This window comes from Condylura cristata, unplaced genomic scaffold (genome assembly GCF_000260355.1).
Source record: "Condylura cristata isolate star-nosed mole 26May11 unplaced genomic scaffold, ConCri1.0 scaffold00008, whole genome shotgun sequence".
Lineage (NCBI taxonomy): Eukaryota > Metazoa > Chordata > Mammalia > Eulipotyphla > Talpidae > Condylura > Condylura cristata.
Genome location: NW_004567109.1, coordinates 11583127 through 11607849, shown reverse-complemented (window position 1 = coordinate 11607849; position 24723 = coordinate 11583127). Strand labels below are relative to the sequence as shown.

The 24723-nt window shown below is 44.5% G+C and overlaps 2 protein-coding genes across 7 annotated transcripts in view; one reads left to right on the top strand and one right to left on the bottom strand.

Annotated features, from left to right (window-relative positions):
• RHCE (Rh blood group, CcEe antigens) overlaps nucleotides 1-11060 on the top strand; it is a 23034-nt gene extending 11974 nt beyond the window's left edge. The window contains exons 6-10 of one of the 6 annotated variants that reach the window (XM_004678630.2): nucleotides 109-246; nucleotides 2461-2594; nucleotides 3161-3240; nucleotides 5216-5289; nucleotides 9178-9299. In XM_004678630.2, the coding sequence (XP_004678687.1) occupies nucleotides 109-246; nucleotides 2461-2594; nucleotides 3161-3240; nucleotides 5216-5289; nucleotides 9178-9204 (453 nt within the window). In that variant the 3' untranslated portion in view covers nucleotides 9205-9299. Of the gene's footprint in view, nucleotides 1-108; nucleotides 247-2460; nucleotides 2595-3160; nucleotides 3241-5215; nucleotides 5290-9177 lie in introns of all 6 variants that reach the window. The other 5 variants (XM_012722378.1, XM_004678634.2, XM_012722380.1 and 2 more) reach the window with 5 other exon arrangements.
• TMEM50A (transmembrane protein 50A) lies at nucleotides 10587-24723 on the bottom strand. The gene is made up of 7 exons (XM_004678629.2): nucleotides 24596-24723; nucleotides 22929-23033; nucleotides 21795-21907; nucleotides 18976-19043; nucleotides 17106-17198; nucleotides 14930-14990; nucleotides 10587-11059 (listed from the first exon to the last, which is right to left on the bottom strand). Exons 2-7 carry the CDS (start codon nucleotides 23019-23021, stop codon nucleotides 11014-11016), a joined length of 474 nt encoding a protein of 157 aa, XP_004678686.1. The 5' UTR covers nucleotides 23022-23033; nucleotides 24596-24723; the 3' UTR covers nucleotides 10587-11013.

Genomic DNA, 24723 nt, shown 5'->3' with positions numbered 1-24723 from the left:
GGGAGGCAGGGAGGACATCTCAGGGCCGCTCGCTGCCCGCCTGCTGGGGTATTTGGGCAGATGCCGCTCTCTGTGGCCCTCCTCATTCCTCATTCCGCTCCTTTGTAGACTCACATCCACAACGCGGTGCTGGCGGGAGGTGTGGCCGCGGGGCCCCCGTGCCACCTGATCCAGTCTCCCTGGATAGCCATGGTGCTTGGCCTCTTGGCTGGACTGATCTCTGTCGGGGGAGCCAAGTGCCTGCCGGTAAGGAGCCTCTGCTTTGGCTTAAACCTGGGACCGTGGTGGCCGACCCGGGGCGCCGTGGGCAGCATCAGCAGGGGCTGGCACTCTCTCGAAGCCTGGGTGAGGGTCTTATCCAGGTTGAAGGGCTAATTGATTACCATCCATGGGCAAGGCACAGGCTTTCTCCTGCATACGGGGGCGTTTTTTACGGTGTCACACACCCCAAGAATTGGGGTGCTGTGGGGAGTCCAAGAAACCCTGCTATTCTTCCTTTGCTTTTCCTGAGTATCTGCTCTGTTCCCACTCTGTGTTTTCTTACTCTCATCCCTCATTAAGAGAGGACCCAGGTGGGATCTCTTGGCTCCAAGCCCAAATTCTCTGGAGAAGGGCTCATGGCTGAATTTGGGTAATGTGTCTGTTTTGGGTGGGGGAGGGGCACATGCTGTACCTGGCTGCTGCCCCGGAGCCATGTGAGTGGCAGTGGGGGGCAGCACTGAGAGAAGAGGGGGCACTGATCCAGGCCCTGCCCACTTCTGACTGTTTCCCTCTCCTAAGTGGGTGGGCTTCTCTTCCACATTCAACAGGCACTGACTATACCAGAATCCTCCATTGTAGCTAACCCGTTGTAACACTTCCAAGAGAAATATTTAGGATCGACCAATCTCTGTAGGTTTGAGGCCTCGATGGCACACAAAGGAGTAGGCTTTGAACAGTTCCAAAAGCTGAATTTGAATAATCAGCAGGCTGAGGGAGGCAGCCTCAGCCCAAAGGAAGGGAGTACCTCTAGCAGTTTCATTTGACCAAAGACATCTCACATAGAGACTCCGATGGTGAGTTGCTTTTCATCTTGGAAATGAGAACAAGTGTCCTTGACTTCCTGGCTCTGAGCCTCTATGATGAGAGGAGGGCAGACCCAGCAAAGAGCCCCTCCGATGATCAGACTTAGGCCACCATGCCCCTTGCCTCAGTTTCCCTGACTCTCCCTGGGGGACCAATTCAGAGGTGACGCAGTCATCACACACTGACTCACCCACTCACTCATTCATGTGGCACCCATGTCCCTCACACTTACCTGCTCCCCGACCCGTCGTGTCGTGAGGGAAACAGGCAAATAAACACCACACAGCTTCACCAGGGCGAGGCCAGGCATGTCTCAGCTGGGAGCTGGCAGATCGCTAGCACTAGCCAGGTGGAAGTGGGAAACGGGCTCCCCAGAAGGAGAAGTGGTTCGGGCGCGTGGCCCAGTCAGAAGCACCGGGCTCCAGCACCAGGCTCTCAGCAGCCATGGGCCACGGAGGGGAGAGGTCTGTGCACTCCCTGGGGTAGCTGGGGCGTCTGGGTCTTCATGCTGAAGACAGTGGGGATTCTGTGGAGAAAGGAGCCTGACTACTCTGCATCTGCATATTGTGTCTGTGGACTAAGCCCTCTGGGAGGCTAACTGGGGCGGAGTGCGAGCATCGAGGAGCTGACTTTTCTTCTAGGATGACAATTCAGTCTGGGCTGACCCCACAAGTTTTTTGTTTTTTTTTAAAGATTTATTTATTTATGCATGTAGAACTGGGGTGCAGGCCAGAGGTGTGTGGGGGGGGGCGGTGAGAGGATTCACCTGAGAGTGGGGAGCAGAATAGGCAGATCTACTGAAATACACTGCTGAGGGAGCAGCAGGTGAGACAGGAGAGGTCTGCTGCACCATGTGGGCCACCCCTCTCCCCCAGCTGGGGATCGAACTCATGCTGCAGTGGCTGCAGATTGCTTCATAGTGCTGTACTTAAGCCATTGTGCCACCAGGGAGGGCCCTGAACCCACAGGTCTTAATCACCCCCTGGGGATACTTGCCAATCCCTGGAGACATTTTTGCTCAACACCTTGTGGCGGGAAGGGAACTACTAGCACCTCAAGGGTACAAGCCAGAGCTGCTGCTAAACCTCCTACAATGCCCAGGATTGTCCCCCCACCCCCCAGAATCTCCAGTCCCCAAAGTGAGCAGGGCTGCTCAAAGGGGTGCTGGAGCAACAGCCATGGCATTGCTGGGGGTTTTGCTCAAAATAAGGTTTCAGCTCCACAAGCCTTAAAGTTGATTCCGCATTTTACAAGCTCCTTGGGTGACTTGAGTGCACACTGAAGCCGGGGAAGAGCTTCTCCCCTTTGGAGGCCCTGGATGCCGATGCCAAGTCCTGTGAAGAGGTGGGTTTGGGGAACCTGGACTCCCATGCTAATAACGGTGTCTGCCCGCAGGTGTGCTTCAACTCCGTGCTGGGGGTTCACGACACCTGCGGCGTGCACTACACCTTTGGCCTGCCAGGTCTGCTGGGAGGGGTCACCTACATTGTGCTGATGCTGCTGCAGGCCCACTGGGCCAGGAATCCCATGTGAGTCACTTGGTTCCCCCTGGGGACCCCTCCCCAACTCAGGAAGAAATGTGCCCAGGACCCTGAGCTGCATTCAGGGCCACTCAGCTGGCCTCAGTGGATATTGGGTGACTGATTTATCAGAAACTCTGCCCAGCTCCTACCTTGCAAGGAAACATCCCCTCTCCAGGCTACTTACTCCACAAAGGGGCAGCAGAGATGCAAGACAAAGGCCAGTATTCCTGAGGTTCCCCAGATGAGGAGCCTCAGGACACCGAGGTGATGCGACTTACCCAGAGTCACACAGCTGGTGACAGACAAGGACTTGAACTTGGGTTTTCTGTCCCATGTGTGATCCACAGGTGTGAGGATTAGTCAGCCAAAGCGGATATGGGAATTTCCCCTCCCCTCCCTACGTACCTGCGTGGCTCTGCAGGGACAATGACAGGGGAATGTCCCCCTGGGAGGGGGCTCTGGCTCTGATGTCCTTCCTGACAGCATCACCACGGAGGCAGAAGTCCCTTTTGCCCCTGATGACCTCTGCACCTGATGCCTGACTGTGACCACCTCTGCTCTGTCATTCCCAGGATCAGCTACCAGATGCTCATCGACACTGGGGCACTCAGCTTGGCCTTGGCCATGGGCTTGGTGTCTGGTCTCCTGACAGGTCAGTGTAGACTGCTCTTCTTTTACAGCTTCCCAGGACACAGGGCTGGGGTGCAGAGTGCCCCTGCCTGTAACTGGACATGTGCATGACCACCCCTTCCCCTGGAAACTGACCCCCTCAACTCCCAACCAAATGAGCAAAGAGTTCAGGCCTTAATTAAGTCACAAATGCAGAATCTTATCATTTTAGAATTGGAAAATCCCTGGGAGGTTACCTGCTAGAGGTGTTTGCCTCTTTATATGTTTTTTTTTTTTTTTTTGACATTAGGGAACTGGTGATTAAAAAGAGCTTGGAGAATGGGAGGGAACAAAGCCTCCAATGTGGCCCTCAAATGTCAAGCATTGCCAAGCATTTCACTTCTTTTTTTTTTTTTTTTAAAGATTGATTCATTTGTACATACAAGAACTGGGGTACCGGCCAGAGGGGCAGGAGCATTGAGATGATTCACCCAAGACAGAGTGGGGAGCAGAGCAGGCAGATCAGCTGAAATACACTGCTGAGGGGAGCAGCAGGTGAGACAGGAGAGGTCTGCTGCATCATGTGGGTCACCAGCGGGGCTGGGGATGGAACTCACGCTGAAGAGCTGCAGCCAGCTTTGTAGTGCTTCACTTTAACACGTAGCGCCACCAGGGAGGCCCCGAATTTCATTTTTAAGAGTATGAGACCCTCATACTCAGAGCCAGTTATATCTTTATCTCAAGATACAATCTTATTAATACAAATAGAAAAAGGCCTCCCTAGATTAGAGGTAGGATAGGTTCCTAGAGGTATGGCATACTGGTAGAAGTTAGAACTGAAAGCGGACAGCCTCACAGGAAAAGAAAACCAGCCCAGGAACACAAAAAGCCAACAGCTCTGTGCCTTCTCTGACCTTTTTGATTTCTGTCTCACAAGACAATAATGTTAGGTGGATTTTCTCAGAGATGCATCAGCCACAGCTGCCTGGAAAGCCTAGGTAGCAGGGATCCTTGCTGAGTGATTTTAAGTAAGTGACACGGGCTGCTAGTGCTTTGCGTGCTGATATCCCTGAAAGTTGGGCACTGCAAAAGGAAAATCAGGATGACACACAGCTACTCCTTTGCGATGATCAGCATTAAGCGCGCACACATCCATCTCGTAGTGTTGTGCCCTGTCTCCAGGGGAGGGTGAGTGCACTGTAATGTGCCCTGGGGAATTTGGCAGCGGGGGAAATGCACAAGGCCCAATGGTCAGGGCAGAGGCGGGATGCCTAAAAACAGGCAAACAAGAACCAAAGGAAAAAGATAACAGGGCCCCCCTGGTGGCGGGATGGTTAAAGAGCAGCACTGCGATTAGCCACTGCGCCAGCACCACTTGGATCCCGGGCGGGGAGCTGACCCGCAGGGCGCGGCAGACCTCTCCTGTCCGCCTGCTGCTCCCCTCAGCAGTATGTTTCATTTGATCTGCCTGTCCTGCTCCCACTCTGTCTCTGCTGAATCCTCTCATCCTCTGCACCTCTGGCCTGTACCCCAGCTCTGTATGCATAGATAATTTTTTAAAGACTAAAGAACAGGCGCAACAGCTAACCAATGTGAGCAATGACTTTCCTCAGCACACAGTGGAATCTTGAGCCCAGGTCAGGGGAGTTGCAGGAGCCTGTGGGCTCAGCTCCCTGGACCCTTCTCCAGTTGCTCTCTACGGAAGCTCTTGTGTTAAATGAGTCAGCTCGTGAGTTGGGGAGCAGGCAGCTGCCAAGCCCCAGATCCATGAAGCTCACCTGCTTCTCAGCACAAGCCGAATCCTTTGGAGAGAACTGCTTTTTCCAGTTCCTTTAAGAGGATGTCTAGGGTGTTTGCTACGCTGCCCCAGGAAGGCCAGTGCTTCCGCTTATCTCCTGGCTGTAGGAGAAAAGGGACTTTTGTTGAGATACCATAAAGGGCCTGTGATGTTCTGATTCACTCTACGATAACAAGGGCTGTTTCCCAAACGTTTAACATTTCATTATGACTTTAAACAGGTTTGCTCTTAAAACTCAAAATATGGAGAGGACCTCATGTGGCTAAATACTTTGATGACCAAGCTTTCTGGGAGGTAAGATTTTTAGCCTATTCATGCCATGGATTTTTATTGAGAGAATTAAGAAAGCTATTTGGCATATGTGTGAGCTTGGTGTTTATGAGAGTGAAATGAGAGCAAGTGAAAGTGAAGAGCAATGGGAAGAGCAAATCCCTGTGTGTGTGTGTGTGTGTGTGTGTGTGTGCTGATGGGACGTGGTATAGGTTACTATTTCCCAGATGCCTGGAAGTCCTTGAGGACTAGGGATGACAGACCAGGCCACATGTGTCCCCATCTGGAGTCATCGAAGTGGGAAACTAGTTTGACACGAAGGTGATCAGATCCTGTAGTGTGGGAGTGGGCGGGACCCACAGTGACCAGTAGATATGGTCCCTCGCTGGACAGATGCTCGGCGTGGGGGGATCTGTCCATCCTCCAGGGAGAGGCTGAGCTGCGTGAGAGCACAGCTCTTGATGAGTGAGACTGAAAGGACACTCAATCCCTTGCAGTGTGGCGATTGGGGGTCACTGAGCCCAGGGACTGGCGCACAAACAAGCCAGCTGCTGCTGAGGGCCGCTGTGACGTCGCAGGGTTTGTCTACTGGGTTAGGAAAGTGGGGCTCATCTTCTATCACCCCACTGCCGCCCTCCCTTTGATCCACAGTCATAGTTCACAAAGCGCCCGGCTGTGATGTGCCAGTCCACACAGGGGTGGCTGCCAAGTACTGCCGAGTTATAAATGGAAGTGGGGGTCAGGCTGATGCTGAGCATCTTCCCTTTGTGAGTGACAGAGACTAGAGGAGTTGCAGCCCCAGGCAAATCCTGTCTCCACCCACCCGCAAGACACTGATCGCCAAAGGGGACAGAGACCAACCAAATCATGCACTGGCATTTTGTATCTGCAGGGACAAAACAGAAACAATCCACCTTTCCTCCCTTTCACATTCTATCTACTTCCCTCCCTTTCTCTTCCTCTTTAAATTACTTTAGGGAGATAGAGTTGACAATGAAATACAAATATTTAAACCATCACCATGTCCATCAGCGCCAAATCTGTCCTTCTGTCTTTCTGAAACTGCTCCCCTCCCCCAGGCAATCACTGAACTATTTTGTACCATTATGCATTCATTTGAATTGTCTAAAGTTTTATGCAACTGGAATTACAGGATACCTCCTCTTCTCCATGTACTATTCCAAGAGTCAACCATGCTGTTGAGTGTAACCGCCTCATTTTGCAGCAGCTTCTCTGTGCATATGTTGGCCCCTGGCTTCTCCCGAGTCTCTCCCAGTGCCTTGCAAGTCTTCTTGCCCCTTTCGTAGAAGCAGGGTAATCTAGTAAAAGGACTCAGGAAACTGGTTGCATCCTACCATCATTCCACAACTAGTTATCGGGCTGCTATTATATACTGAGCACTCTGCCACTTAGCCATGGACACAACAAACATCCAGCCCAGTTATCTGAGTTGTAATCGAGACAATCCAAGAAACCCTACCTAACACTGGCCGCTACTGACAGGGGCCAGGTGTGCACCTGGAATGAGAAGACCTGCGTGCCAGTCACCACTCTGCAAGGTGGCAGTAGGCAAGTTCCTTCATCTCTTGCTGGTCAAGTAAGAACAGTAATCTTTGTTCCACCTCACTGCGTTGTTTTAAAATATCAGATGAGGTCATAATGTTGAACTATACTCTGTAAAATGCAAAATCACCACGTGAAGGTGAAAGTCCATTATCCAGGGTATAGCCAACCACAAAAGACTATGTGAGCATCATCGTAGTCATTTCATGCAAGCCTGCTGCTGATGACTTTGATGCTTGTAAACCATCTAAAAGGACGTTTTGAGTATCACCGAATACCCTATTGACTCACATAAACCACACTGCTGGGGGTTGGAAGGGACAGTCCTTTATTGGTTGCCCAGATTGTACCTTACACATCCTGAGAAGGGGCGCTCCCCACCATCCAAGGGCATCCCTCATCCTTGGATGGGTCTATGAAGATGCAATCCTAACTTCACTCTTTCATTCTACACTATTATCTAAAATGTGACAGGTATTTGTGTGAAGAGCTGGAGGCAAATTTAAAATAAAATATACATTGAGGCCTCAGGATCTGCCTATATTAACCCTCCATCCTCCTATAGATTACAATGATCCTAACCCAGATCCTGAATTACACAAATTACAAAAATACACACAAATTCATGTGTCTTGTGCCCTAAGAGAATCATTTCTTTGTTCAACTTCCTGTTTCAATTTACAAAACAATGGATTTTATTTCATGCTTTCCAAAACATAACCCATTGACATTGCTTGTTAAAATTAATTCCAGAGTTAACCTTTCTGATAAAGGGATTTTTTTTTAGATGAATCTCCTCTGGTCAGCCCCTATTTCTGAGTGTCATGGGGGTACAGAGAAACTGGGGGTCTAAACCATTTAGGAGTGGATCTTTACCTGTGCTCAGCTCTATTGTGTACTAAACAAGTAATCCTGGTAGTAGCTACTGCAAGAGTCAGAAGGAGGTTGCCAAGGTAGGAAAAAATGGAAGCTGGAAGTGTATTGGATTTGACTGGGTGATTGGCCACAACAGGCATTTCAAGAGAAGTCGGGGGTGGAGGCGGGGCGTGTGAGCAAGATTGGGAAAGCTGGAGCAACCTGGCTCAGCATAGCTGATAAAGAGAAGGCTGGAAGGTAGACAGAGCCACTTTGGTCAACTGGAAACTCCCCAGGATTTCAGCGGGGAGGTGAGGCATTAGAATGAATGTTTTCAAGGTGATGAGTACAATGAGATTGACCAAGTGGGATGGACTCTGAGATGACTGCAGAATGCTCCACAGCTTCCCGTATTTGTATATTTGAACAAGTATTTGCAGTTTATTTTTTTAATTGTATTGCCAAGAAACGTAAACACCACCACTGTTCTTGGAACAAAAACACAACAAAATGTGTTGAGTTCCTCCTGCTGTTTTGTGTGAAATTCTTAACACCTGGCCTTGTAACATGGCTGCTGATTTAAAATAGATGTTTTAGACACACAGTAAGGGGCTAACAAATACTTGTTCAACCACAGTGGGGAAACTAGCTTTTGAAGTAGGGAGACAGCGCAGTAGTCTGCCGGCTCGGCTCCCCCTACCCTCTCAGAGAGGCCCACTGAAAACAGCATTGTCTGGGTGGCAAATCTAAGTTCCAGAACTGGCTCACCCTCTGGCAGGCTGGCGACCCAGGCAGGCCACTTTAAAGTGAGATGAAACTCCACATTCTGGATCTAGACAGATCTGAGTTCTCCTACCTGTGATTTCTCAGAGCTTCTATCTCACCAGCTCGGATTTGGAGATGCTAATCATCTCACACTAAGTTGTGAGGATTTAAAGGAGAAAATGTTAGCACACTGTCTGACACCTCCAAATGCTAGCTACTCTGAGTTCCAGGTCTATATTGGTGACCCAATTGGTGTCGGATATCAGGGCTTAATGACACAGCTAAAGGACTCAGAATACAGAAATTTTTAGAAGACCCAAAGGACACTTATCATCAATCTTCATAAACCCGACGGTCATGTGGAAGAAGAAAAATTTTTTCTATGCTTCTCCAAAGATTTTAACTAGGCCCAGTGGCAATGCAGTATAAATTGCTACCAATTTGAACTGTCTGCAAAATAGAATGAGATTCCTGTAGTAGTGAGTCCCCAGTCAATAGAGGCATTCAACAAAAGACAGGAGACTATTTATCAATGATCCATACAAAGAGCTATTGGAAATGAGATTTAAGAGTTCTTCCAGTGCAGATATGAAAGAAACTCTCAGGCTTTTGTGATGCGGTCCTATTTTGGTCAACATCAGTTTTGAAAAGATCAAGCCAGAATTTATACGTGTAAATAATGTGAAAATATGAGGGTTCATCTATAGTAAAAATGTTTTGCTTTTACAGTTCCCTCATCTGGCTGTTGGATTTTAGGCAAAATCATCCAAGAAAAACAAGGTCTGTTTGCAAACAAGATCATTCCTTTCACCATTCCCACCTTCCTGTGTATGTGACAAATGCTTGTTACAACCAAGATTCCTTATGTACAATGATGATACAAGATCAGAGATGAATTTGACATTAAAAAATAATAGATAAAAAATGTGTTCAAGTAATTTCATAATTGCTTTAAACACATATGTTTGGTTTCTTTAAAGATGATGCTATCAGTATCTTCCTGGATGCAAATGATTAAGGTTTTGGTTCAATTTTATTGACTATTGTTAGGTTCTTGCTCATGCTTGTTAGTAAAGTATGCTACCCAGTTACCTCTTGTCAACATTAGTAACACATGTGGTAAAAAAAATAGGGAAAAATAAAGAACTCAATTTATATTTTCAGTTACTATAGACATCATGCTTTTTATTCCAGCCATTTTACAAAGGACTTCTTGTACCTTTAGTATATTCTGAATCTTGCCGTGGGGAAAGATCACAGTCAGTGGGGAGATAACACTCATCAATATTAAAGTGCTAGTTTCGTGATCTTGAGGAAATCATTTCAAATCCCCATGGTCTGGGTTCCCTCATTCCAGAAAGAGAAGGTGGACTTCAACTTCTACGGTCCCCTCCGACTCTCATATCCTACAAATCTAAAAACTCACCAGGAGTGATATGCTGTGAGATGTCAACAGTCACTTCTTGAGTAGGGTCTCGCTGACCAGAAATACCTAAAACATATGTGCTAGGAGAAAAGAGTGGCTGAGGTGGAGAAAAGGTCCACAAACTTAGATCCTCTAAGAGAAACGTCGTGTTTCGTGAAGGGCTGATTGTGACAGGTTTTATAAAGGAAAACATTTCAAGCTATTGTTCTGAGAGTCATGTATCCCAGAGTTACTGCGTTCATTAAAAAAAAAAACACCCCATTTTGCCAGTTGGGGATTAGCAGTTCCAAAGAGGAACAGATTGGGGAATTCCAGTGAGTCAATTTTTAGTGATAATTAATTGACCTTGCTGGCCTATTTTGAGCTTAGTGGTGAGGTTCAGGGAGAAAACGCAACATGGAATTAAATATTTTACCAAATCAACAAGAGAAGACGCGTCACCTGAGTAGAGACTGCCATCTAGCCCTGCGCTTTTCCTGTCCTGCCCCGGTGGATGGGAGCAACCAGCAGCGGCCCACCAGGACCTGCGTCATGGCCGGATCGGGGGCCCAGGGGCTGCCTGAGCCTGGTGGCCAGTCACAGGGCTTCTCTTCAGACCTGCACACCTGCACCTTGGCAGAGCCTCACTGGCTACATACACAGGAATGTTTCTAGAATTTTTGGTAAAACCATTAAACCAGATACAAAGTAAAGTGATGAAGAATTCTGATCACTAGTTTTTCAAAACGAGAAAATGTTTATATTTCATTGAACATCAACACAGAAGAGGCCACATTTAAGCACATGTTAAACCTCCAGCCAGCGTAGCGTCAGCCTTGGACATGATATTCGTATATGCTGTATCCGTCATTTCTTCTCTAACTTAATCTCAGTTTTACAAATTATGCCATGATAAAACTTAAAAAAGAAAAAGTGACTCGTGTGAGATGTCTTCTGGCAACTCTGGGGAAGCCAGCCAAATGCATCTCACAGTAGATTCTGGCGGGTGTTCCTTAAGTCGGGAGTTCTCATGATTTCAGTGTTACACAAACTGAAGCTGGAGACCACACGCAGACATAAGTCTAGAAAACGGCATTACAAAAGGCTGGGGTGAGGAGTAAAAAAAATCCGAGGGGGGCTGCTGACAGGAGTCAGAGTGTTCACTGCCATAAGTCTTCAGTGCGGCCAAACTTAAAAACCAGTCCTCTGTGAATAAAACAAGGAGACATCACATGGCTAGTTGAGTTTGGGAAAGAAATGTGCGATTTGGAGAATGGTGGGAAACTAGAAAGAAAGAATAACTGATGAGTTGTATGAACAAATCCACAGGATGTATCAAACCAGAAACAGCTCATGCCAAGCTAGTAAATTCTTCTGCTGTGCTTAACTAGCTTCCCCACTTCCTGAGCGCCTGAGCGCTGGAGACACATGCCGCTCTTAAAGGTTAATCAGTGTTTAGTGTGAAAACAGTGTGTGTCTGATTTTTATCAAATTCTTTCACTAAAGCTTTGGAGTTTCGATGTGCTTACATGTTAGATTCTAGGGCGGCAAAGATAGATAAGATGTACAGTCTCTGGCCTCACAGTGGCCATATGGTTGGTATGGGGGGTGGGGGCTTTACTAAATGTGAAGGGAACAGAAACATACTAAACTAATTCTGCCTGAATGTGAAGAAAAGGATTTACAGAGGTGGTAATATTGGAGGTGGGCTTTGACAGGCGGGCGGGAATTTGAATGAAGGCAGGCAGGCCTGGACTAGTGGGATGTTCCAGAGAGGAAACAGCCTACCAAAAGGCAAAGAGGAAAATAAGGCCCTTAGAAGCCTTACATGAGGGGGCACCTGGTGCTCAGTCCAGCTGACACGCACAATGGGGCTATGCAGATGCATCCCTGGTTGCTGCTGGGTAGGTGTAGGGGTAGAGGACAGGCTTGCCAGAGCTTCCAGTTTTTCAAGAACATCCCCCAACTCTGATTTTTATGTGAGATCTCTACTTTTAAAGCGCTGGCTCAAGAAGACAAAGACTGCTGTACATGACAGATAGACCAGGATGTGACCTGGTAGCCCTGGAGTGGCTCTCCTATAGACAGTTCAGAGTTTGGAAGACTTGTTTTGTTTTTAAAGACTTATGTATTTATGCATACAGAACTGGGGTACAGCCCACATGTGTGGGGGCAATGAGAGGATTCTCCAGAGACACAGTGGGGAACAGAACATGTGGACTGGCTGAAATACACAGCTAAGGGGAGCAGTGGGTGGGTCAGGAGAGGTCTGCTGTGCCACGTGGGTCAGCTCCCTGGCCAGGGATCAAACTTGTGCCAAGCGGCTACTGAGAGCTTCGCAGCCCTGTACTTTAACCCACTGCACCACCAGGGACGGCCATGGAAGAGTTTTTAAATGGGAAATGAGATGATCATTGTTATGTGTCAAGAGGAGAACTGGCCTGGAACAGCTGGATCTGAGCTCTGGAAGGGATGATGACCACAGGTCAGAAGAGCAGAGAACTGGCATGGACACAGGGGCAGGCCTCACAGACTGTGGATGGGGGCAGCTGCCGGGAGAAGCTAAAGAGACAGACAGTTTTCATGTCTGCTTTCTAGTTACTGGTGTACACTGACTGTTAATCCCATGTGATTCATTTCAAACGGGTTTCAGAAGGTCTTTATAAAACACTTGAGTACTTCTAGTTGGAAACAAAAATGCAGCCAGGAAGTCAACTATTCCCTCCCTTAGAACTATCCATTTCTCTTTATAAGGATTTTCTAAGTCTCCCAAAGGTGATTTGATTTCTGCTAGTCCAGTTACTATGAGCCCTATTGCTGCAAAGCTGGTTATTAAGGGCCTCTACTCTCCAGGTAGCTGAGAGAGGTTACCACTTCCGGACCCTAGTCAACAGCTGGAAACTACAATCTGAAGAGTTCCTTGGACAACAGCCAGGCCTCCGGCACTGTCAGCTGGTGACCTTTGCCACTCGCCATCTGCTTCTTATTTTGAAACAGCAATTTCTAAGCTGTTGCTGAGCATTGTTCTAGTAGAACTCAGGGTGGGAGGCAATCTGCTACAACTATTCTGTGCCTGTGACTCAAATTAATTTCAATATACTTATAGTATTTTAAGAAAGAATTGTTTTTAGACTTAACAGGTATGAGAGTAAGACATGAGAAATTAATTAACTTGTTGTAAATAAAAGTAATTTATTATAACTAATTTGAGACAATGAAGTCAGTGACTGGGCTTCCACGATTTTATAAGTGGTAATTTTCGTCTCTCACTGAAAGAGACAAAAATTTTCTTACAAACCTCCACTCCATCTTGTGTTCCTCCTGCTATGACAGAATAAGTCCTCTGCCACCTTAAGGTGGCACTTACTTCATCCTTTACCTTTGCCAGAATGAATACTGATTAAAATAGAAAAGTCTGTTGTTTGCCCCTTCCAGGGTCAGCAAATCCTCTCCCCTTCACCCCTTCCTGAAGCCTTTTGCACCCCCCTCTGGCCCTCTTACACTACCTTCCTTTGGCTGAAGCTGGGAATAGTGAGTTCCCCCAGCACTTCAAGCCCTGTGGCGATATTGGCGCAGTGAGCTCAGATGTCTGTTCCCCGCACTGCAGCTCAATGGGGAAAGAAATCTTAATTATCACCCCTCTCCCCCCAGATACATGCTGCACTTGCTCAAAATTTACTTTATAAGGTGAGGGATAAGGTTTACTCATCTTACAGTCTTGCATTCCTTTCCCCCACAACCTCCACTCCCAATGGGAAAAGGGAAACAGAATACTAAACAGCTGATTGAAGACCCAAGAGGAGAAAATATCCACTGGATTCATCCTGAACTTTAATTTCCTCACCAGAGTAGGCAGCGCCTAAACGCGGGACTCAGATGGGCCTGGACTCGAGGCCCATGACCTCAGACAAGTCACCTGCCTTCTGGGTGCCACCTGCAGAGTGTGCCGGGCGCTAGCTGACAGTGGCGAGAGCGGAGCCTCACAGTAACTGCTCAAAAGGCTTAGGTCATTACTTTTTGTATAAAGTCAAAGGCTTGACTTTTTGGTTTTACTGAAAAGAAAACATGATTTTAAATATTCATGTCTTACTTCTGTATGTAGAGTTTTCGGTCAGACCCGAAAACACTTTAAATCAAGTCCTTGGCAACTTCCAAATTAATCTTGGTGACTGTGTGACTCGTTTCAGGAGAAAGGTATAACCCAAATAGGGGGTTTAATCTTGTCACATGAGTTCATAAGATTGCAAAACTGCCTGGGGGTGGTGAGTGTGAACACCACTTGCTGACTGCTACTGCAGGGAGCATCTCGGGAGAGGCCCAAGTAGCTACAGGGCCTCTGCTTTCTTGGGGGGTCGGGGAGGGGGGCGGTGTAGGTGTGAAAGGGAGGGAAGGAAACATCCTAGAATAAACAGCAATTTCTTAACCTTTTTTGGATAAGGGATTTTGAAAACCAGATGAAAGCCAGACCACACAGAAACACCAATGGCCCCACCTTCAGAAGCCTACCCATGGAACTGAGTTTAAGAATTCCTGCTCAGGCCCTCCCTGGTGGTGCAGTGGGTTAAAGCACAGCACTAAGAAACTAAAGCCACTTCAACATGAGTTCAATCCCTGCCCCAGAAGTGACCCACATGGCGCGGCAGACTTCTCCTGACCTGCCTGCTGCTCCCCTCAGCAGTGTACTTCATTGATCTGCCTGTTCTGATCCCCACGCTTTCTCTGGTGAATCCTCTCACTGCCCCTGCACCTCTGGCCTGTACCCCAGTTCTATATGCATAAATAAGTAAATCTTATAAAAAAATTAAAGTGAAAACTGTCTTTAAAAAAAATTAAAGTGAAAACAGTATTTCCACATGATGTATATTTCAATAATGGAGAGCGCCGACAATTTTAAAAATCAATGTATGCGCCTAAGGCTGGTAGCAATGTATTAAAAATATCTTTCTCAATCTCATTCTTTGCACTGTATGACAGTGGGTAAGGGGCTTGGACAAGGAAAAATTAAGCAACGGAATATAGTAAATCTCATAAAATAAACTATCAAAAAAAGGGGAGAAGTATGCAAAGCAAACTTACCCAAAAAAGATGAAGGCATTCTGGAAAAACACAGCAATTCCAGGGTATACTATGGCTTTTTCTGTAAAAATAATTGTAACAGTTAGAGATCTAGGATCTCAAAACAGTCAGGCTTTGAAAACAACTTAGTTTCTGAGACACACATGAATATTGGATTTCCTGCCTAACATCACTGATTTTCCTAGTGACTGGCCTGTTTGAGTATGGAATGACAATGCAGATGACAGTCTAGCACTGGCTTAGTAACTGATTGCTCCTTTTATTCACTTATCATGTGCTTGCTGAGTGCATACTATGCGTTAGCAGTTTAATGAGCAAAGGTTATAGCAGTGCACCTCTTCAGGCTAACTTTTAAAGAGCTAATTTTTTGGGCCATCTTGCAGCTCCTACAATATAGAGAATAAATAAGGAAAATATAGCTGGAGAGGTAGAGGGTGTGCAGCGAATTATGGTATTTCACACAGCTGGTCGAAAAGCCTCAAAAGAAGTGAAAGCAGACACCAGGCGAGGTGAGAGTGCAGGGCAATGGAAGGATGGTTGTGTGGGCAAAAGAAAGAAAAACGGGAAACAGACTAAAGGGACAGGAGGGGCAAGCTGACGGGTAAGGCCCTGCAGAGTTGTACTGGCTGCTGATAAGTCTCTAGAAGGGCTGAATGGGGAGACAGGAGTTGCCATATTTCAGTCAGGTACCTCTGGCAGCTGTGTTGGGACGTAAGGGGCCAATGGGAGAAACAGAACCCAGCGAGGTGGCTATTTCAGGAAATCAACACGAGACTGTTGTCCTGAGCCAGGGCAGCAGCAATGGAGAGGGTAAAAAGTAAAAAATGGTTGGATTCAGGATATATTTTAACAGCAGAGTCAGGCTGGATGTGGGCTGTGAGGGAAAAACAGGTGTAATTTGAAGACTTTTGTTTTTAAAAGATAATGGTAGCAAAAATTTTGTAGCAGCAAGAGAACAAGCTAATGCAATACTCTGGGTTTAAAACTGTCCTTCTAATATAATTATCTAAGAAACACAGGAAAGAGACTTAAAGAAATATATGAAAATACTCCAGAGTGGCAAGAATGTCAGTTTCTTTCTTTTCCTTTTTTAAAAAGATTTATTTATGCTTACAGAAATGGGGTACAGGCCAGAGGTGTGGGGGAGAGGAGTGAGAGGATTCACCAGAGACAAGGTGGGGAGCAGAACAGGCAGATCAGCTGAAATGTACTGCTGAAATACACAGCAGGCGGGTCAGAAAAGGTCTGCTGGGCCCTGTGGGTCACCCCCTAGCCAGGGATCAAACTCGTGCTAAAGAGACTTTGGAGAGCTTCATAGTGCTGAGCTTTAAAAACCCACTGTACCACCAGGGAGAGCACCAAGAATGTCAGTTTCTTTTTCTTTTCTACATTTTAATAAGGTGTTTCTAATAATAAATTATAAAAACAAAGGACAAATATAAATATTTTAAATGCCTGTTATTCCTGTCTAAGATTTCAGTAAAATCAAGAAAACTATTATTTTAACCCCAGTCTTACACAGAAGGGTTAAAATAAGATCTTGATTAGATCGCTGCTGGTTGTTTTTGCAAATCATTAGTACTACATTTTTACTATGAGAAGCACAGTCAGCTTTATCTGGAACTTTATGAGTAGTTTTCTTATTTTTCTGGGGTTCCTCAAGGCAAAATTAAGAATAGACCTTTCTCTGAGCTTGCCTTATACTGGCTTTAATAGTAGATGCATATTAAGTGCTAAGTTTCACTTTCTATCTAAAAGGAGATGTGAAGTGGTCAGGAGGCTGGGTTCAATAAGCTGCAATTCTAGGATGTTAGACCTTTGCATGGAAATTATTTAGCCTATTCTACTTAGAAATTCATAAGTATTCTACTTAGAACTTGCTAAGTAGACAGAAAACATAAAATGTGTTTGTGTGCATTTTTTCCCCCGGCTTCTGTGGTTTTTGGAAGCCAAGAGAAGGGAGCTGTGCTCCATTACTCCCAGGCTCTAGATTAGAAGGAAAAACAGAGAAGAAAGGAATATTAAAAAGAGAGAAAATAAAAATACAGCCAGGGAGGGAAGTCCCAGGCACAAATGTATGGCAAGTAATTGGTCTATTTACCTGGAAAGCTTTATTCTAAAATAACAAAATTTCAGTATTCCGCGGAAGTTAACGGTGAGCTGTGCCTTCTCCTACCTTTGGCGACGTAACCTCCAAAGAGAATCCACATAGATGCAATCAGGGAGCCAAAGGCCAACATGAAGCCAATGAAAAGCCAAATGCGAGCACCTTAGAGGGAACACGGATGAGATTGTTTCTCACATGGCAGCAGCCAGTTCCATTCAATTTTCAGAAAGAGACCAAAACTCAAACAGAAAAAAATGTGCAGTTGCCTAAAAGCCTACAATGAAAGCGGCCGCAAATGAGGCACCTCCACCGCCCGCGTGGGCCGGACGCGGTGCCGCTCCGGGGCCTGCGCCACCCCCCCCCCCCCCCCAGCCACAGCACTGCAGAGCACTTTGCTCAGCCTTCCTAGAAAAGTCTCGGAGATGTTTCGCCACGTTCACAGGTTCACTTTGGTCTGTTTTTAGAAAGTGTGTTCCAAAATTCAAAGTCCTTCAAGAGGATTCTCAAACAGTAACATAGGCAGACTTGATAAAAAATTCATGTTTAGTGGTGTGTGAATCAACACCACCGTATTTCACTTTCAGGAAGTCGGGCAGCAAAGTAAATTCCAATTGATTGTGGTGGGCACCTAAATATGTCACATTAAAATTATGTTAACAGCAAAAAGGCAATTAACTTTTAACTCACATTTATATAATACTTAGAAAGATTTTCTCTAATAAAAATGGAGTCACTAGGTAGCCGAAAATGAGTTCTGAGATGTGTTTCTTTAATTAGTACAAATACATTTTAATAAAAATACTGCCTTATTCAAGAGAGGACAGCAAAGAATGCCGCGTATGATTTTTTTAATTTCATACCCCAAGCATTGAACAGTAGTTTGGGAACAATAAACTGTTATTTACAGATGTGACATTAAACCAAAAACAACACACTCCAATGCCTGGCTGGCAAATTTTATTTAGAGGTGGGATGGCCACGTGCTCGTCCTGGCTCTCACCAGCAAGGGCTCACTTTTATCCACACTAGCTGCTAACACCTAGAAGTTCATTTGCATTTTTCAAGGTTATGGTATGATCAGTGTTTCTATAGCTTTCTCCTTAAATTCATCAACAAAGAGAATGAGCCAGAGGACGGTCTGAGGGAACATAACAGAGCTGATGGTTGCAGTTCTTTCTATTTCATTAAAAAAAAAAAAAAGAAAAGAAAAGACAACCAAAGCGATAGAAATTTGTCTATAGCTAGGTTTATTTTTGTATGGATATATTATTTTTATTTTATTATATTATTTATTTTATCACTTATCATTTGCTTAGTAACTATCTGTCCCCTCATGTCTCTAGTAAGTCGGACTCTGGGAAGCCACATGTCCATCTCATGCTCAGGCACATGGCCATGCTCTGGGGGACATGAACACCTAGTCAAGAAGGAAAGGCCTGGGTGAACCTAAGAGCTAAATTATTCTATTCAGGTTTGCAACATGAAAGAGTTGGAAGGCTGACGGAACAGTAAGGTAAACAGATTTCACACTGCTTTGCTACACATTTACAAGTGGGTAGATGGTAAATTTTACATTATGTATGTATGTAAAACATAAAGAAACTATTATTCTAAAGTCTTTAAAAATGCTAATCCAATTAGAAGGGAGAAGAATGTATATGGTATAGCTATTAACTCTATTTTACACATGTACTTCTTATACACTGTCCTTTACTGTACCCTGCATACATTTGCATCTGTTTATTGCACAGGGTTCTATACCCAAATCAGTGTGTTCTGTACAATACAGCCTACTTTGAGCAAATGCCACTTCTACCTGATGCCGCAGATTTTAGAACCTCTCCTCTAAATACACCTTCATCTTATGTCTGATTAGAAAAACAAGACTTAGATCATACTTGCAAGAATGTATGTTAAGATGTTGCTGGCATGTATTTACCTGTTTGACCCAGGCAACCTTCGCTGTAACTATCACCTCGGACTTGACCATTCGATACTGCATTAATCCTGTATAAACAAAAGAAAACCAAGAAATCAGGGTCTCTCCCTCCTGAAGAAAATTCTCCGTGACATCAAATGACTGAATGTAATAAGGCAGCATTCCTTAGATTTAAGTTTAGGCCGCATGAGTATGGTTTGGTAGGAGAATGGGTTTAGACTGTCTTATGCAAGTTCCTTCAGACAGCCTCTAATACAGTGGTTAGAGTACTCAACTTAGAAGAATCAGCATTACCTGTAAGTCGCTAGAAAAATTCTCGTCCCAATTCAAACTTAATAAAGAAATGGAATAAAGGGCCCAGCAATCAGTCTTAAAAGTACTTCTGATTCTGATGCTTATTAACATTTGAGAGTGACAGTCTCTTGATATTATGTTTGGTGAAGATGGAATAATCTTTAGCCTAGTCCTATCCAGATTCACACGTATTTATCAGACACACAGAACACAGGATTACATATAGAAATGGCAAGAAAATGGGCCCTAGATAATCAAAACATGACTTAAAATTGGCTTGGGATGAAATTGGCTTGGTGATAATTTTGTACTAAGGTCCAATTTTGTTCATGTGAAGAAATAACTATATTTCAAACAAAACAGTTTTCTCTGAAGAAATTATCAAAGAGATTGAAACAAAATCTTGTTTTTTAAAATTCTGATACATATTCCAAACATAAATCTGCCTCTGACTTTGATAGAATACTGCTCTGTATTGAGAATGTCTTGCTTTCTTTAGAAATATACCCTTTGAAAATTGAATGTCAAGGAAAAATGTTTGCCATCTATCAAGTAAAGAAGTCATAAAAGATTATATACATCACATAGCTACAAGCTGATACATGGTCACTTAACAGTGTGAGCTGTGTCTAGCACTAGAGCGCTAGCTAGCTTCATGAGGGCAGGGCTGGGCGCACCTTCATCCCCATTTTTATTCTCAGTGCTAGGCACAGGGCTTGGCCCATAGTAGGTGCTCAGTAAATGTCCTGACTACACGAACCCTATTTTTTTTTCTTAATAATATGAAGTCATTCAAATTTAAGTTTTAGACTGATCAAAACACTCATTATTATTATTATTTTTTTAAAGATTTATTTATTTATGCATACAGAACTGGGGTACAGGCCAGAGGCTCAGGGGTGGCGAGAGGCTTCACCAGAGACAGAGTGGGGAACAGAACAGGCAGATCGACGAAGTACAATGCTGAGGGGAGCAGCGGGCGGGTCAGGAGAGGTCTGCCTCGCCATGTGGTCACCTCCTTGGCAGGCGGGAATCGAACTCATGCGGAAGCGGCTTTAGATTCTCAGTGCTGTGCTTTAACCCACTGCGCCACCAGGGAGGGCCAACACTCATAATTATTTTTGACAATCTATGTTAACTCAACTATTTGGTACATAAATACTTAGGTTTGCAAGACATCTTTTAGAATATTCAGGATGTTCTTAGGTTAGGCTCGTCATGAGCCATTTGCTGAGCCATCTGCACAAATTTCACAGCCCTGCCAGAAGGTCCTAAATCTGCCTTGTCAGTCTCCACTTTCCGGCACATTCTGAAATGAACAGTCTCTGTTCTCTAACATTACAAGTTTTACGCATAACCTCAAAGTCCCAAAAAAGCTACAAACACAGTTCAAACACTTTTTTCCCCTGAAACACTGAAAGTTGCTAATATGCTACCCTATAATCATGCATTTACTATAAACAAGACAGTTCTACAGAAACATAATCATGATCAAAGTCAGGAAACCAACACTATCTAATCTTCAGACCTCATTTGATTTCCTGAGTTGACCCAAAAATGCTCTCAACAGCAAAAGCAATCACAAGGTACATTGTGTTCTGGTGTCTCTTTAGCGCCCTCAGTCGGGAACAGTTCCTCGGGCATCTGTGTTCTTTGGCGTTTATGATCTTGACCCTTCCCTCCAGCCACACTGGCCTCACTGCCACAGAGCATCTGTGCTTGCTATTTCGGTTGTCTGAAAAGACTCTCTTCTTTAGCCCAGAGCTTATTTCTTTAAGATTTTACTCAACAGTCACCTTCTTAGCAAGACTTCCTTGTTCCTATTTAATAATTCTGCTCCCTTCTATTGACAGTGTACCTTCTCCCTTTGCATCAGTATTTCCTTTTGTTTCCTACTGTATTTCTTGTACATAGAATAGAGTATAAGAATACAAAAGTTTAACACTTATTTTTTGAAAGATTTATTTTTATTTTATTTATGCATACAGGAACTGGGGTGTAAGCCAGAGGTGTTGGGGGTGGTGGTGAGAGGATTCACAGAGTGGGAAGCAGAACAGGTGGATTGAAATACACTGCTGAGGGGAGCAGTGAAGAGACAGGAGAGGTCTCCTACCCCATGTCAGCTCCCTGGCTGGGGATTGAATTCGTGCTGCAGTGGATACTGATGCTTGCTAGTGCTGAGATTTAACTCCTTGCACCACCAGGGAGGCCTTACTATTTGTTGAATGAATAACTAAACAAACTTTTACACAAAATACATGGCTTCTGACTTAAAAGTTATAAGCATTTAATGCAGTATAGGAATACAAGCATAGCTGAGAGAAGCTGGGAGACAGAAGGAAAGGCAAAAACAGTAAAAGGAGACTGTTGCTTTTCCTTCTACACTGGTCTCTACTATTTGACTTTTAAACCATGTTCTAATGTATTATTTAATAACATTTAAAAAATTTTACTTAACGATATAGGTAAACCATTTTTATGTTGTGACAATCCTTGTAGGTAATATTGCTGACAAGGACACTCACATGAGGAAGGCGATGGTTGCTATGACGCCGCAGGCATGGTATGAGTGGTTGAACTCGTCCATCGTGGGGTAAATGACAGCCGCATCTATGATAATCCACCAGCCTGTAAAAAACTGAAACCAACCACACAAAAGTGATACCAGTATGTACAGTGATTTCATATTTTACTGTTGAAGCCTTCTGATAAATTTCATAAAAGGTTCTTTTATGTTCCAATATTTTTTTGCATAAAATTTGCATGTGGTTTAATTCAATATTAATAGCTTTAAGTCAGACAGCAACTACTATTAATCGAGATGAACCTGTTTGCTAAGTCTGCCTTCACCTTTATTTTATATTGTCATGATAGTCTTTAATCTAATTGTGTGAGCTAGAAATAAATTATAACATCTCATGGGAGCAGAAAGGAGAAAAAGTGGTTCAGATTCCAACTAACAGAAGGAATGGCCTGATGCTCCAAGAAGATGTAATTATTGAAAATGAAGAAAAACATAAATCTCAGAATAAAGGGTGACTAATTCTTGTGAGAGAATTTTATCAACTTTGGGTATTGTAAGATAAGTGGTGGTTCTGAAGTTCACTTTTCCTTTTGATACATTAATTAAAAGGCAATTTACAGATGGTTTCAGGTGTGCTAACTTCAATTTAAAGACCAAATTATAGTATTTGCTAATATTTATAGTAACTATAAGCTTACTATATAAGCATATATATATTTACTATAGACTGCTCCTAAGCAATATATTTCAATGATTTTTCTGAGTTTTTTTTTAATGAGAAGAAAGTTAATGCTGCATTATGGAGAGATGCAGAATGCTGCAGAATTTTGATTTGACTGCTTTGACTGCTGTTTCTGAAGTAGTTCCTGATAATTTAATGTGCTCAGTAAGAGAGGGCATAACCCAGATAACAAATCTATAAGCTATACCGTTTTATTACACCCTGCAAATGTTTACAGATCAAATTTCAACTCTCAACATGGAATAACTCAACTCCTTCATAAACTAAGTATCAAGATTCAGTAAAATAAATTCAGGAAAAAATGGCACCTATTTAAAAGCAGCACATGGAATTATAAACACAGAAAACAAACACACCTAAGACATGTTTATCTAAATTAAAGCTGAAACTTACTAGGACACCAGCAGCAATGGAAGCAATAGTGTTCCGCTTTTCCCCCCAGTCAATGCACTCGGAGCATCTCAGGCCTTCTAGAAATCCAGACATTTTTCCAGGTCACTTAAAAACAAACAAAAACCAAGTAAATAAAGGACTTCCAATTAGCTTTTTTACATGCCTAGTGAACAACTTACAGTTAAAAATAATTTAAGTGTAATTACAAGTGCTTTATTTTGTGGCTACTTACACTTCTTCAGAGTATTTGATTTAGTTTTTGATGAATTTTCGCATTATAACTTTGGAAAACAAAGTGTGGATTCATGTAGTCATTTTTATTTTGAAAGATGGCTTTGGTACAGTGAAGTAATACGAACAACAGGAAAACCAAGTTCTTGAAAAGTTTAACTGCTGTTGACCTCCTCCTGTCACATACTCATTTCCAAAGTAGATTTACCACTTAAGTGATTCTTTCAATCACGACTATGATTATTCACTTTCAGTTTAAACTATTTCTATGGTTTTGTTATTTACAGTCAGAAATACTGCCATAACGGAGACACATGCTATAAACTTCTGATTTAAAGCGTGAGTCAGATGAAAACTACGTCTTGCAGGAATCTGCACATTTGAAGAAGCTTTGTTTCTTCACACTTGGATTAAGAAATGAAACACTGCACTGATGATCTTTTACCTATATCACTTCCTTTCATATTTTTCCCTCCAAGACTGTCTTTTGTTTCATGTCTCGATCTCCAAATTTTATCTTAGTACCTCCTAGATTCTTACTGCTGTTTCCAAGCCAAAGAGAGAGAGAGAGAGAGAAAATTATAATTCCATTGCTAAATTATCTTAGCCGACCCAAACTGTCTTAAATTACATAAAACAATTTTCCGAGATGAGATGCAACCACATTTTCTTTCGTGCAAGCAAGAAAAATCCTGAATTACGGCTAAATTGCTAATAATCAAGAAACACCCAGAGCGAACCTGAAATCAACCATTAAGTTTCTCTGTAGCCAGCAATCACTGTTGTCCAAAACCTATCCTTACAATGAGCCATGAAGGCAACTGTAATTTCACTTTTTATATTGAGACATACAAAACTATGTAGCCAATGCTGATGTGCCTTTGGGACCATTCGCTCTGAACACGCACTTGTATTATTCTTTCCGGGGAGGAAAAGCAATCAATTAGGTGTTATTTTCGGTTCATCCCAATGATCCCGCCCGAATCCATTTTTCTTTGGTGTATTACGGAGCTCAACCTCCGTCGTCCAGACCCGCGGAATCTTGGGTGTGGAGAGAGACAGGGACTTGCAAAAGCTGGGAACCAGCAACACTTCAAGCTCGGCCACCTCCCCCGCCCTGAGAACCAGAGGGTTATACGCCCCGTCTCAGTTTTTCCAGCTCTAAATAGGGGATTAGGTGATTTCACGAATCCAGCGCCGTCCGGGGAGGGGCGCGGCCCGGCAGCCGGACGGAGTCCCGACAAGGTCCCTCTCCCGCCGCCCGCCGGACACGGGACAGGAGGAAGGGGCCGGGAAGGGTCCAGCGAGGCACGGCCCTGATGGGCAGCTTCCCAGAAATGGACGCAACGACCCTGCCAGCATCACCCGGGCAGACAGTCCCGGGTCCGAGCCCACCCGGCCCGAGGCCGTTCCTCCCTTTCGCGCCGGGCACTTACGTCCAGCCCCGCCCGAGCAGTAGGTCCGGAGCCCGGTATCGCGCTGCTGTGCGCGGCCTCACTGTAGCCTAGATTCCACCCAGAAAACACAACCGTCACGGGCCGCGGGGTACCCGGATGGAGCAGCG